At 46.3% G+C, this 15461-nt stretch overlaps 1 protein-coding gene across 3 annotated transcripts in view; it reads right to left on the bottom strand.

Moving 5' to 3' along the window:
- The window catches only part of LOC142290793 (uncharacterized), a 63874-nt gene that overhangs the window by 31159 nt on the left and 17254 nt on the right, over window positions 1-15461 (bottom strand). For all 3 annotated transcript variants that reach the window (XM_075334792.1, XM_075334794.1, XM_075334793.1), the window contains 3 exons: window positions 15352-15427; window positions 15186-15262; window positions 11689-11797 (listed from right to left, as the gene is read on the bottom strand). In XM_075334792.1, coding sequence (XP_075190907.1) covers window positions 11689-11797; window positions 15186-15262; window positions 15352-15427 — 262 coding nt within the window. The remainder of the gene's footprint in view (window positions 1-11688; window positions 11798-15185; window positions 15263-15351; window positions 15428-15461) is intronic.

Raw genomic sequence — 15461 nt, 5'->3', positions numbered from 1 at the left:
CCACAACAACCTGCCCACACGCGCAACCCCGGGAGTGATACCACGGGGATGGACGGGGGAGAGGGCCCGAAATCTCAAGCCCCTGCGACCCTGGGGAGTGGTACCCACAGGGCTGCGGAGGATGAGTGAAGAGAATACCTGCAGAGAAAAAGAAGACAGGTATGAGAGCGATGAGCGGCGCCGAAATAAAAGAAAAAAGCGCAAAAACACAAATGGCTGAGGGGGGCCGAGACGGCCCACATCAGCCTCCTACGACACTAAGCTAAAACTGATCTGAGCCCGCCTCCGGCTCGGGGTGTATACTGCTAGGGAGGAGCTAACTTTTTAGGTTTACTTAGTGTCAGCCTCCTAGTGACAGCAACATAACCCATGGTCCTGTGTCCCCCAATGAAACGATAGAGAAAGTCATAATTACACCCCCGTGATATCACTGTGTATAGTCATAATTACACCCCTGTGATATCACTGTGTATAGTCATTATTACACCCCTGTGATATTTATTCTACAAATATCTTAAAAGCGGTCACAATGTAGAGGGATCAATTTTATTCTCATTTTCACAAGGAAAGACTAGAAGCAATGGGATGATACTGATGGGGAGGAGACACAGATTAGATATTAGAAAAAAGTTTTTGACAGTGAGAGTGATCAATGAGTGGAACAGGCGGCCACGAGAGGTGGTGAGGTCTCCTTCAATGGAAGTCTTTAAAAAGCGGTTGGACGGACATCTGTCTGGGATGATTTAGTGACTCCTGCTTTGAGCCGGGGGTTGGACTAGATGACCCAGGTCCATTCCAACTCTAATATTCTAGGAGTCTATATCATTGTGTATAGTCATTATTACACCCGTGATATCACTGTATATAGTCATTATTACACCCCTGTGATATCATTGTGTATAGTCATTATTACACCCCTGTGATCTCACTGTGTATAGTCATTATTACACCCCTGTGATATCATTGTGTATAGTCATTATTACACCCCTGTGATATCACTGTGTATAGTCATTATTACACCCCTGTGATCTCACTGTATATAGTCATAATTACACCCCTGTGATATCACTGTATATAGTCATTATTACACCCCTGTGATATCATTGTGTATAGTCATTATTACACCCCTGTGATCTCACTGTATATAGTCATAATTACACCCCTGTGATATCACTGTGTATAGTCATTATTACACTCCTGTGATATTGTGTATAGTCATTATTACTCCCTGTGATATCACTGTGTATAGTCATTATTACACCCTGTGATATCACTGTATATAGTCATAATTACACCCCTGTGATATCACTGCGTATAGTCCTTATTACACCACTGTGATATCACTGTGTATAGTCATTATTACACCCCTGTAATATTACTGTGTATATTCATTATTATCCCCCTGTGATATCATTGCATATAGTCATTATTACACCCCTGTGATATCACTATGTATGGTAGGGTGACCGCAAAAAAATCGATGTCGGAATTTTGTCCGTCTGGACCCCACAAAACGATTCCCCTTTCCAGATATTGAGATAGCCAAAATTTGAGCTCGTTCAAACTACGTTAACCCGTGCCGCTCGTCGCTCAAAGTTTGAAAAAAAATCCAAATTTTTGGCCAAATAGCTGACATATGGAGCCATAACTCCAGAACGGTAAATAATAAAAACACGCTTAATATCTCAAAAGAAAGAAAAAAAATTTAAATTTTATACATAAATGTTATTTTAAGTCAAACTGAGTTACAACAGCTTTTAGCCCCAAGAACGTGACCTGGTACCACTAGGAGCATACTTAGAATATTTTGTTATTAAGTGATAAATTTTGGGTTTTGTTTTGGTATTTTGAGTTTAAAGTAGAAATATAACAAAAAAACAAGTAATACTGATAAGTCTAATGACATTTTTTATTTTAAAATATAAAAATGAGGTATATAATACATACAAAAAAGGGAATTTTGTTTACTTACAGTAAATTCCTTTTCTTCTAGCTCCTATTGGGAGACCCAGACAATTGGGTGTATAGCTTCTGCCTCCGGAGGCCACACAAAGTATTACACTTTTAAAAAAAGTGTAACCCCTCCCCTCTGCCTATACACCCTCCCGTGGATCACGGGCTCCTCAGTTTTGGTGCAAAAGCAGGAAGGAGAAAACTTATAAATTGGTCTAGGGTAAATTCAATCCGAAGGATGTTCGGAGAACTGAAGACCATGAACCATAAGAACAAATCAACATCAACAACATGTGTACACAAAAGAACAACCAGCCCGAAGGGCACAGGGGCGGGTGCTGGGTCTCCCAATAGGAGCTAGAAGAAAAGGAATTTACGGTAAGTAAACAAAATTCTCTTTTTCTTTGTCGCACCATTGGGAGACCCAGACAATTGGGACGTCCAAGAGCAGTCCCTGGGTGGGTAAAAGAATACCTCAATAAAAAGGAGCCGAAAACGGCCCCCTCTTACAGGTGGGCAACCGCCGCCTGGAGGACTCGCCTACCTAGACTGGCGTCTGCCGAAGCATAGGCATGCACTTGATAGTGCTTCGTGAAAGTGTGCAGACTAGACCACGTAGCTGCCTGACACACCTGCTGAGCCGTCGCCCGGTGCCGCAAAGCCCAGGACGCACCTACGGATCTGGTAGAATGGGCTTTCAACCCTGAAGGAAGTGGAAGCCCAGAAGAACGGTAGGCCTCGAGAATCGGTTCCTTGATCCATCGAGCCAAGGTTGACTTGGAGGCCTGAGAGACCTTACGCTGGCCAGCGACAAGGACAAAGAGCGCGTCTGAATGGCGCAGGGGCGCCGTGCGAGACACGTAGAACCGGAGTGCTCTCACTAGATCCAAAGAGTGCAAATCCTTTTCACACTGGAATTGGATTAGGGCAAAAGGAAGGCAAGGAGATATCCTGATTTAGATGAAAGGGGGATACCACCTTTGGAAGAAATTCCGGGACAGGACGCAGAACCACCTTATCCTGGTGAAAAACCAGGAAGGGGGCTTTGCATGACAGCGCTGCAAGCTCAGACACTCTCCGAAGTGATGTGACCGCCACCAGGAAGGCCACCTTCTGAGAAAGACAGGAAAGAGAAACATCCCGCAGCGGCTCAAAAGGCGGCTTTTGAAGAGCCGTCAGAACCCTGCTAAGATCCCAAGGATCCAACGGACGTTTGTAAGGTGGGACCATGTGGCAAACCCCCTGCAGGAACGTGCGGACCTGCGGAAGCCTGGCTAGACGCTTTTGAAAAAACACGGAGAGCGCCGACACTTGGCCCTTGAGAGAGCCGAGGGACAAACCCTTGTCCATTCCAGATTGTAGGAATGAAAGAAATGTGGGTAAAGCAAACGGCCATGGAGACAAACCGTTATCAGAGCACCAGGATAAGAAAAGTTGCCAAGACCTGTAATAGATTTTGGCGGATGTTGGCTTCCTGGCTTGTCTCATGGTGGCAATGACATCCTGAGATAACCCTGAAGACGCTAGGAGCCAGGACTCAATGGCCACACAGTCAGGTTGAGGGCCACAGAATTCAGATGGAAAAACGGCCCTTGTGACAGCAAGTCTGGACGGTCTGGAAGCGCCCACGGTTGACCCACCGTGAGATGCCACAGATCCGCATACCACGACCGCCTCGGCCAGTCTGGAGCGACGAGAATGGCGCGACAGCAGTCGGACCGAATCTTGCGTAGTACTCTGGGCAGCATTGCCAGAGGGGGAAACACATATGGCAGTCGAAACTGCGACCAATCCTGGACCAGAGCGTCCGCTGCCAGAGCTCTGTGATCCTGAGACCGTGCCATGAAGGCCGGGACCTTGTTGTTGTGTCTCGATGCCATGAGATCGACGTCCGGCGTTCCCCAGCGGCGACAGATCTCTCGAAACACGTCTGGGTGAAGAGACCATTCCCCCGCGTCCATGCCCTGACGACTGAGAAAATCTGCTTCCCAGTTTTCCACGCCCGGGATGTGAACTGCGGAGATGGTGGAGCCTGTGACTTCCACCCACTGCAGAATCCGCTCGACTTCCTGGAAGGCTTGACGACTGCGAGTGCCGCCTTGGTGGTTGATGTAGGCGACGGCAGTGGCGTTGTCCGACTGGATTCGGATCTGCCTGCCCTCCAGCCACCGATGGAAAGCCAATAGGGCTAGATATACTGCCCTTATCTCCAGAACATTGATCTGAAGGGACGATTCTATTGGAGTCCAGGTTCCTTGAGCCCTGTGGTGGAGAAAAACCGCTCCCCAACCTGACAGGCTCGCGTCCGTGGTGACCACGGCCCAGGTTGGGAGGGGGGGGGGGGAGGAAGGATTTTCCCCGAGACAGATGTGGGTAGGAGCCACCACTGAAGTGATGTTTTGGTTGCAAGTGAAAGAGAGATGTTCTTGTCGAGGGAAGCCGAACTCTTGTCCCATTTGCGAAGAATGTCCCATTGGAGTGGCCGTAGATGGAATTGCGCGAACGGCACTGCCTCCATAGCTGCAACCATCTTCCCCAGGAAGTGCATGAGGCGCCTTAAGGGGTGTGACTGACTCCCAAGAAGTGACTGCACCCCCGCCTGCAGAGAAAGCTGTTTGTCCCGCGGTAGCTTGACTAACGCTGGAAGGGTATGAAACTCCATCCCGAGGTAAGTCAGTGATTGGGTCGGCGTCAACTTGGATTTCGGGAAAATGATGATCCACCCGAACTGCTGGAGAGTCGCCAGAGTGACAGTAAGACTTCGTTGACACGCCACCCGAGAAGGGGCCCTGACTAGGAGATCGTCCAAGTATGGGATTACCGAGTGGCCCTGAGAGTGCAGGACCGCCACGACGGATGCCATGACTTTGGTGAAGACCCGTGGGGCTGTCGCCAGGCCGAAGGGCAATGCGACGAACTGGAGGTGTTCGTCCCCGATGGCGAAACGCAGGAAACGTTGGTGTTCGGGTTTGATCGGCACATGGAGATAAGCATCCTTGATGTCGATCGATGCTAGGAAGTCTCCTTGTGACATCGAGGCGATGACCGAGCGGAGAGATTCCATCCGAAACCGCCTGGTTCTCACATGTCTGTTGAGTAGCTTGAGGTCCAGAACAGGACGGAAAGACCCGTCCTTTTTTGGCACCACGAACAAGTTGGAGTAAAATCCGCGACCACGTTCCTGAAGGGGAACGGGAATCACAACTCCTTCCATCTTTAGAGCGTCCACCGCCTTAAACAGTGCGTCTGCCTGTGCGGGGGGTGGGGAGGTTCTGAAAAAACGAGCCGTAGGTCGAGAGCTGAACTCTATCCTGTAACCATGAGACAGAATGTCTCTCACCCATCGGTCTTGAACGTGTGGCCACCAGGCGTCGCCAAAGCGGGAGAGCCTGCCACCGACCAAGGATGTGGCTAGATGAGGCCGAGAGTCATGAGGAGGCCGTCTTGGATGCAGTGCCTCCTGCGGCCTTTTGGGGGCGTGACTTGGACCGCCACCCATAGGAGTTCTTCTGGCCTTTCTCCGGCCGGTTGGACGAAGAGGATTGGGGGCTTGGCGGAGGGACGAAAGGACCGAAACCTCGATTGGATTTTTCTCTCCTGAGGTCTCTTAGGTTTGGACTGGGGTAAGGAAAAGTCCTTTCCCGAGGATTCCTTAATAATCTCATCCAACCATTCGCCAAACAAACGTTCACCAGAAAAAGGCAAATCAGTTAAGAACCTTTTGGAAGCAGAGTCTGGTTCCATTCGCGCAGCCACATGGCCCTGCGGACTGCCACGGAGTTAGCGGATGCTACAGCCGTACGGCTAGCAGAGTCCAGGACGGCGTTCATGGCGTAGGACGAAAATGCTGATGCCTGAGAGGTCAAGGAAGACACATGCGGAGCAGAATTCCGCGTGACAGCATTAATCTCAGTCAGACATGCCGAGATTGCTTGGAGAGCCCACACAGCCGCAAAGGCCGGGGCAAAAGACGCGCCCGTGGCCTCATAAATAGACTTCACCAAGAGCTCTGTCTGTCAGTGGCATCCTTCAGGGATGAGCCATCGGCAACAGACACAACGGACCTAGCAGCCAATCTAGAGACTGGCGGATCCACCTTGGGTGAGTGCGCCCAGCCCTTAACGACCTCAGGTGAAAAGGGATAACGCGTGTCAGAGTGCCTTTTAGCAAAACGCTTGTCCGGGACCGCTCTGGGCTTCTGGACAGCGTCCCTGAAGTTAGAGTGATCAAAGAACGTATTGCGCGTACGTTTGGGGAATCGAAATTGGTGTTTCTCCGGCTGAGAAGCCGACTCCTCTACCGGTGGAGGCGGGGGAGAGAGATCCAACACCTGGTTGATGGACGAAATAAGATCATTTACTAAGGCGTCCCCCTCAGGGGTATCAAGGTTGAGGGCGAAGTCAGGGTCAGAGCCCTGAGCTCCCACGTCCGCCTCGTCATCCTGAAAGTCCTCCAGCTGAGATCCAGAGCAGCGTGAGGAGGCCGGGGGAAGAGTCCCAGCGAGGCCGCTTAGCCGGTCTGGGACTGCGATCCGGGCAGGAGTCCTCCGCCTGGGACCTAGGGGCTATCCTGGGAGCGCGCTGCGGCGCGGACCGAGAAGGCCCTGGAGGAGATAAACTAACAGGGGCCGGGGCCTGTGAAGAGCCCGGTCTGGACTGCAAAGCCTCAAGGAGCTTAGATGACCATTTGTCCATAGACTGTGCAATGGATTGAGAAAGTGACAGAGAGTTTCTCAGCGAAAGAGGCCAATGACGGTGACTCTGTCCCTGCAGCCTGCTCAGGAGGAGCAGGGGGATCTACATGAGCCGAGGGGCCCACAAGTGCCCCGGGCTCCGGCTGAGCAAGCGTGGCAGGAGTCGAGCATTGATCACAGTGAGGGTAGGTGGATCCCGCAGGCAACATAGTCCCACTAGAGGTACAGGCTGCGAAAAAAACCTGTGTCTTAAGGGCTTTGCTCCTTGTGGACGACATGCTGCAAGCAATAAGTGTCCCTTAGGAGAGCGACCACTGAGGGTATATGGGAAAGGGTTAAACAGCCGTTCCGAATATATATATATGTTATATTATATATAAAATCACGGCACCCTAGGGGAACCAGCACCGGGTGACCGGTGTGGCTTACCAACCGCTGGTGTCCTCCAGATTCCCTGTTGTGGGTCCCCCAGAGCTGTAGAGATGTGCAGCTGCAGCGTACACCGGCAGAATGCCAAATATGGCCGCCGGAGCTCTCAAGCGCGATGAAGCCGGGGACTAAATTTAAGGCCGTGCCCGACAAGCAGGCACGGCCGGCGTGGAAGTCTGATGAAAAAACAACGGACAGCGCTACTGAGGAGAGAGGCGACCTCTCTCCCCGTACCGTCCTCATGGGGACAGAGTACCTTGAAGGTGCAGGGCCCGGTCCCTGGGGATGAAAACTCTCCGGTCCAGCAGGTTCCACCAGGGGCTGCGGATGGAGCACGGTCTCAGCATGTGAATGACCGATGAAGCTCCCACTTCTCCCAGAGCCGCATAAGGGATGGTGAAGGAGACGGCATGTGGCTCCAGCCTTTGTACTCGCAATGGGTACCTCAACCTTAACAAACACCGCCGACATAGTGGGGTGAGAAGGGAGCATGCCGGGGACCCCATAGGGGACCTCTTTTCTTCTGTCATACTATGTATGATAAATTTATTTTTTTTTTTTTCTATGAGTGGATGTGTGCCTCCTTCCACACAAAGCATAAAACTGAGGAGCCCGTGATCCACGGGAGGGTGTATAGGCAGAGGGGAGGGGTTACACTTTTTTAAAAGTGTAATACTTTGTGTGGCCTCCGGAGGCAGAAGCTATACACCCAATTGTCTGGGTCTCCCAATGGAGCGACAAAGAAACAGACACAGAACAGATCCAGACCTAGCACTTACATGAGCTGATTAGATAACTATGTAAATTATCTATTCTAGAGCTTTTGTTAAAGTAGTTTTTGAAACGTCAGAATATAATGCTCGGCATTTGCTTACAACTTGCAGGACATGTTGCTTTTGTTCTTCATCTTTTGTCAGAAGGTCGTTAAAGTCGGTTATTAATGTAACCCCACGCTCAGCCATATCATTAACTACTTTTAATGTTTTGACAATTTTCAATCCTTCCTGGAAGTCATTATTTTGAGGCCAGGTGTTTGGATTTTGTCTTAGGAAATCTGTTTTTATATTAAAATCGGTCAAAGAATGTAAATGTTTCTTTGGTAAGTAAATTTACCAATCCTCCATCAACGACCTCTTTTAATTTTTCTTTCCTAACTTTTGGATTTACAGCCCTCGCGTGCTCTGATGGTTCATCTGTGCTACTGAGCAATTTATTAGCCATTAACAACTTTTCATCGTCTGTAATGGTGGGATCAAAAAACGATAATCCCACAACTCTGCATTCAAATACCACAAATGGTTGGAAAATGTGGTCAGGGCTATTTCTGCAATGTCGTCGTCACATTCTTTATAGTGTAACAGACTATGCAAAATACCGAAATCTTGCTTTGGCGCAAGATGAGCTTTTGGAGCATTGAACCAAGCTTTACAATAAATTGTAACTAGGAAAACAGAAATGGCACGCACAGAACATTCTTCTTCTTTAGACATCTTAAATTGACGACGAAAGCTGAACATTTTTCAGCAGTAAATAGCCTTTGCCATCCACCTAGCGTGACGAATGGCTCCTGGAGTTCTAAAACCCACAACATTGCCGTCTAGTGATCAAACAAATACGAGAACCAACTGCAACAGCTCCTTGTAGTCATCTCTGGGGTGGCTCGCAGTTAATTTGGTCTCGAATTCAGCAGTAACATTTGCAATTACTTCTGGAGTTAGCTGCTTTTGTATTAGATTGTCACTGATACCCGTGTCGTATTTTCCTTTGTCTATCTTGGGCCACGCAGTGAGGAATCTTTTGAAAATGTCTGGCCGAGGTCCAGTGGTTGATCCCATTTTTGTGTCGAATACGCCTCTTAACACAATTTCCAAGATATGGTGACAGCAAGTTAGGTGTAGCAATTCTCTTCCTACCATTTGCTCCAATAGGACGCATGCTCCTTTGAGTCTTCCCGTGCTCGATGCTGCAGTGTCGAAGCATATCGCCTTGTGTTGGGAAGACCCCATTCCTGTAGGCATTCATATACGGCTACGGCTTGCTCCTCTCCAGAGCTGCTTGCTGTTACTGGAACTCCCAGCAGCTGTTCCTTTTCGCCATATGAAATAGCAATAGCTATTCGCTCACATTGCTCATGTTTTAAGACACCCGGTAAAAGTTTACTGTCCCAATGGACAACTACGGGCTTTTTTTCAGGAATGTTTACTTTAATAATTTTTTAGTATATTCTCTGAACATTTGCCTTCTAGAATGTAATAAAGTTTCCGAGACTTTGTACTCAAGAGGGTCAAGGTTTAGTGCTTCTAGAGTAGCTATTAAAATTCTCGTGGCATTTCTGTCAGATACCTTACATTGATCTAACACAATGGATAATTTCATGTTTAAAATTTCTTAAACTTTCATCCTCTTGCTCTAAGATGGTCCTGGATCTTCTGCAGCTTCTTCAGGGATGTCCATTTCCTCCAAGCTCTCAAGTTCCTGGTAGATGCTGTCCTCTTCAGTATCTTCTTCTTTTCCTTCTTCAATCTTGTCTTCATCATCCGTCTCTAAAAAGCAACAAAAGAAAGAGAAAAAAAAAAAAAAAAAGACTATAAAAACCTTGTCATTTTAGCAGAATAGTAATAATACATAGGTACTAAATTACCTACTTCTAATTATTAATAGGTATTATTTTAAGAATATAAACTCAATCATAAAGATACCAAATGATGCTCTCATGTACAATTTTCTTTCAATTATAATGAAACTATTTACTTATTTGTTTATATACTTTTTAGAATAATAATAATAATAATAAAATAAACTCACCAATATCAAAAGTTTCTTCTTGGATTTGTCGGTTCATTTTTGCAAGTTCCTTTTGCGCCTTGATTTCTTCAGCTCGAGACAACTTGAGATCCACTCCAGCCATGGAACCTGGGCGGCCCTTCTGCCTCTGTTTCACGAGAAACGCCTTATCTTCTCCCGATTTCATCAGAGCCAAGGCATCTTGTTGAGCAATATCAAAGAGATCGTTCAACTTTTCAACAAACTGTTTAAATTTGTTCTTGGCCGTTTCCGATGTTTTCTTCCTGTCTTTTTGAAGACTTCTCCACTCGGCGTGAAGTTTTTCCAGCTTAGTAATTGCATCTTGCTCATGTTTAGTCGGGATTCGAGCTTTCCCCCAAAAAATGAACACTTCTCGTATGGTCAGTTTTGCTGATTCTCTTAGTTAATTTCACAGTACGTAAATTATAAAATAAAGCACATAAGACTTGACGATTTGAGGGTAGTTTACAGCCGGTGATCTGGTGAGTGTGATAGCCCACAAGAAATATTTTATCCTTGTTCCGGCTTTGTACACCTGATGTGAATGCCATTTCAGAGTCCAATAGATAAATAACAGTTAACTAGAAAAACGAAACAAAATATATTACAAACTTTAATTTCAATAAAATATTTTCAAATATCTTTTAAAATAATACTATAATAGCTATAAAAACAATAAACACACACACTTGGAAAATTTAAAAAAAAACGTTAAAATATCTTCACTGGATAATTGTTCGATCTAACCAGCTCAAAGGAACTTTAGAAACTAAACTGAATAAATAAAAAAGAGAATTTTGTTTACTTACCGTAAATTCTTTTTCTTATAGTTCCGACATGGGAGACCCAAACCATGGGCTGGGTCTCCCATAAGGAACGATAAAGAAAGGTGGGTTGTACGCTGAAGTAAAATCTCCATCCCTAAAATAGAAATTACATGCACCCTGTGTGTAACATACATTTTGAAGAACAACATTAGCTTTCTTTTGAGATATTAAGCGTGTTTTTATTATTTAGCGTTCTGGAGTTATGGCTCCATATGTCAGCTTTTTGGCCAAAAATTTGGATTTTTTTCAAACTTTGAGCGGCAAGCGGCACCGGTTAGTGTCGTTTGATCGAGCTCAAATGTTGGCTCTCTCAATATCTGGAAAGGGGAATCGTTTTGTGGGGTACAGACGAACAAGATTCCGACATCCCCCCCTATGAGATCCGGTCACACTAATGTATAGTCATTATTACACCCCTGTGATATCACTGTGTATAGTCATTATTACACCCCTGTGATATATCACTGTGTATAGTCATTATTACACCCCTGTGATATCACTGTGTATAGTCATTATTCCACCCCTGTGATATCACTTTTTGTTGTCTTTATTACACTCCTGTGATATCACTGTGTATAGTCATTATTACACCCCTGTGATATCACTGTGTATAGTCATTATTACACCCCTGTGATATCACTTTTTGTTGTCTTTATTACACTCCTGTGATATCACTGTGTATAGTCATTATTACACCCTGTGATATCACGGTGTATAGTTATTATTACACCCCTGTGATATCACTGTGTATAGTCATTATTACACCCCTGTGATATATCACTGTGTATAGTCATTATTACACCCCTGTGATATCACTGTGTATAGTCATTATTACACCCCTGTGATATCACTGTGTATAATCATTATTACACCCCTGTGATATCACTATGTATAGTCATTATTACACCCCTGTGATATATCACTGTGTATAGTCATTATTCCACCCCTGTGATATCACTTTTTGTTGTCTTTATTACACACCTGTAGTCTGTTCTTCAGGATTCTTCTCGTTCATGTCACTCATACACAACTGATCAGCCATCGTCTGCTCTTCTTCATCCTCCACTTTAATATCAGTCAGATCTTCGCCCTGAAGTCACATATATAAAATACATTAAAACACAGGAGACACAAAAACAGAAGAAGCCCCATAACCACACAGTGAGGCCGTACAGTTAAACAAAAATTTACAGACTGACAAATTTTGCCTTTGTTTTTCGCTCCTTTATTTAACATTTCTATGGTTACTGACATAAATATAAACATTCCGGATTTGTTACATTTTCCTGACAAATCCATGAAGTTTCTGTCCAGACTGAATATTCCCAGCGCTGTCCCTGACTTCTCCACACTCTGCCCTTCGCCCGGCGGCTGGATATCGTCTTCAGGGCAGATCCTCACCGGTGACCAGTTCTGGTCTCATCAGTGAGAGTCCAATCAGATGCCTGAAGGCTTGTTGTCTGCCGGGATAGAAGCCCGTGATGGTCTGGTGACAGCCGCTCTGTGATGTCTCCTCTGGTATCTACAGCGGTTGGATGTCGTCTTCAGGGCCGATCCTCACCAGTGACCAGTTTCAGTCTCACCAAAGCTCGGAGATCATCACAAGTTTAGGTATTTTTTGTTATTTGAGGATTGACCGCAGATTTTCAATGGGACTGAGATGTGTAGAGTCTTCTGACCGTGGACTCGAAATTTCAATGTTTTGTTCCCCGAGCTACTTAATTTGCTCTTTTGTCTTGTGACCCGGTCTCCATCATGCGGGGTGGGGGGGGGGGGGGTTAGCATCATCACCACATGGTCAGGATAATGGGAGAAGTTGTTCATGGAGGAAGGTTATATACCATTTATTCATATCCATAATAAAATTATTATTATTATTAATAGTTATTCACTTATTTAGTGCCATTTTTCCGCAGCGCTTTACTTACATCGACATCACTGTCCCCATTGGGCTTGGCTCACAATCTTGATTTCCTATCTGTATGTCAGACTCGGGGAGAACATACAAACTCCTTGCAGATGTTGTCCTTGGTGGGATTTGAGCTTAGGACCCCAATGCTGTAAGGCTGCAGTGCTAACCACTGAGCAACTGTGCCACCCTATGTGTGCATAGATATAATTGTGAATGACCACTACCATGGATGAGAGAAGCCCCCTCACATTGTGAGTGACCCCCACCATGGATGAGAAGTCCTCACATATTATGAATGACTCCCTCGATGTGGGGGTTTCTCATCCATAGAGGGTGTGATGGTGGAACATGAGGGGGGGGGGGTTATGTATCATTTTGTGTAGGTTCATATTGTAGGCGTGGTGCTCTGTCCATTTTATGTATTATTTGTCCTGTCTGCAGGGTTATAACCCCCTGCAGTGCTTCTGTCCCTAGGTCTGGGGGAGCTGGGCCTGGAATTCATCCATACTCTGTTTACCTGGGAGATTATTTAGTCAGGCTGGGAAGGACAAGAGACAAGCAGGAAGATTCATCCTCTGGGGGAGAAGCTGCGGCTACAGGCAGCGCCCCAGAGAGCCGTTGAGAAACTTCAATTTCCCTGGAAAAGGACTTCTGGAGGATTGTGACTGATCCCCGGGACATTTATCCCATTACTGGACTACTTTACCCTCTGTGTAGTGGATTATTTGATGGACCTTCTGACTTGCTTGGAAAAAAAATGTTCTTTGGATTGTTCAATTCATCTCTTGCTCTGTTGATTATGTGAAATAGGAGAAGGACCCCATGAAAGAGGGGCTCACTCACAATATGTGGGAGCATTCTAACATGCTAATGAAGCAGACTAGCCAAGGAATCTAAACGCCCAGGGGACTAGACCCCTTGCTCATTAGCATACAATGAAAGATCTTTAGAAATACTTTTTCTAAAGATCTCTTTATCTATGCTAGTGTGTACAGGGACAGTTAGGCAGGGATTAGCAATATGCACCCAGAACTGCTAGTGGTTCTCGGTACAGATCGCACCTGACAGGTTCCCTTTAGATCCATCTGTTGCAAAATGAGTTAATGTTCATCTCTATCCTGCAGCGATCTAACACATAGTTGTAATCTCATCTCAGCAGCAGCCACTCCCTTATCCAGTCCTCACTCTCTCCTCTGCTGGCTATAGCTCATACTATAGTGTCCATTTTGAAGGTGCCAGTCTCTAGAAGAGTTGTGGTGTTTGTTTCTATTGCAGCTCAGACGTTTCCTGCTTTAGTAGCTGTGGAGTAAAATTTGTTGCGTCTTTCCCCTGTTTGTCTTAGGATAATGGCGAGACTAGTGTCTCATTGGCCTACACACTAGTCAGGGTGAGTTCAAGACCAGCAAGGGCCTAGGCAAATCATAGTGCATGGGGGGGGGGGGGGGAGGGTGGGTGGGGGTTGGGGTAGCACTTGTCCAGGGACGTTAGGAGGTGACCTGGTTCCCCTCTTCCTAGCCAAGGGCCTTCCGCTGTATTGTGTCCCTGGTGTACCCAGTTTGTTGCGTTGCTCACCAGGAGTTCTCTCATTATCAGCATGACACTGCGTTCAATCCTCAAACAACAACAAATGCCAAAAATTGTGATAAGCTCCGAGGACTGACGAGACAGGAATGGGTCATCGGTCAGGAACGGGCCAGAACACGATACAGAAGTCCTGGGGCGAAGGGTAGATTTCTGTAGATATTAAGGTCAGTGCTGGAAATATTCAGTCTTTACAGAAATGGATTTATCACAAAAATGTAACAACTTATGGAATGTTTATAATTGTCAGTAACCATAGAAACGTCAAACTAAGGCCTGTTTCAGATGTCAGTGATTCTGGTATGTACGTGACAGTTTTTATACGTACCAGAATCACGGACATACGCAGACCCATTATAATGAATGGGAGCGTGCACACAGTGATTTTTCACTGACCGTGTCTCCGTGCGGCATACACGCGTGTCCGTGGTTGTTGCATGGAGACATGTCCGTTTTTCTCTGGCATCACAGTGGTGTGATCTGTGAAACACGAACCAGAAAAAACACGGACATTAAAAATAAACATTTTCAACTCCCCTTCTCCAGCGACGCTCTATGCAGGTCCCGCTCTCTGCAGCTTCCTGGCTGCCTCATTACTGGCTGCATATTCATGTATGTAGCCATAGCCGACCCGGAAGTAGCTGCAGAGGTGAGAGACAGCGGCGGCCAGATGCAGCAGAGCCAGAGCGTTCAGCACCACGGACAGCAGGAGCAGGGACAGGCGAGTTATCTCCATGTGCAATCACGAAGTACGGATCACGGATTGCACATGGACAACCCCCGTGTGCCATGAATCACGGAACACGGAGGGACATATGCGTTTACACGTCAGTGAAAAACGTCTGTTTATTACAGACGTGTGAAACAGGCCTAAAGGAGCGAAAATCACTGAAGCCGCAAAAAGGGGAAAAACAAAATGTTCATCAGTCTCAAAACTTTTGGTAACAAGTTTTTATAGGTGTGGTTTCATCTCAACTTTATCTACCTGAAGACGATCTGCATAGTCTTGAGAATATGGAGGAGCCGGACATCTCTCTAGACGATTTATTACCCCGAGTCCATCTGTAGGAGACACAAGAGATTGTTCCATGTGATGATGGGATCAGTATCTGGGTGACCCTCTAACAGACATGAACATCTCCCCTCCTTACACTGCTGCTCGGCCATAACATCCGCCTCCTCTTCTTCATCTAGCACCTCAACCTTAATATCAATCAGATCGTCAGCCTAAAAATACAAGAGAAATGAGCCATGAATCAAT

Source organism: Anomaloglossus baeobatrachus, chromosome 2 (assembly GCF_048569485.1).
Source record: "Anomaloglossus baeobatrachus isolate aAnoBae1 chromosome 2, aAnoBae1.hap1, whole genome shotgun sequence".
Taxonomy (NCBI): Eukaryota; Metazoa; Chordata; class Amphibia; order Anura; family Aromobatidae; genus Anomaloglossus; species Anomaloglossus baeobatrachus.
Note: the sequence above shows the minus strand (reverse complement) of the source record. Positions and strands in the feature narration are given on the sequence as shown.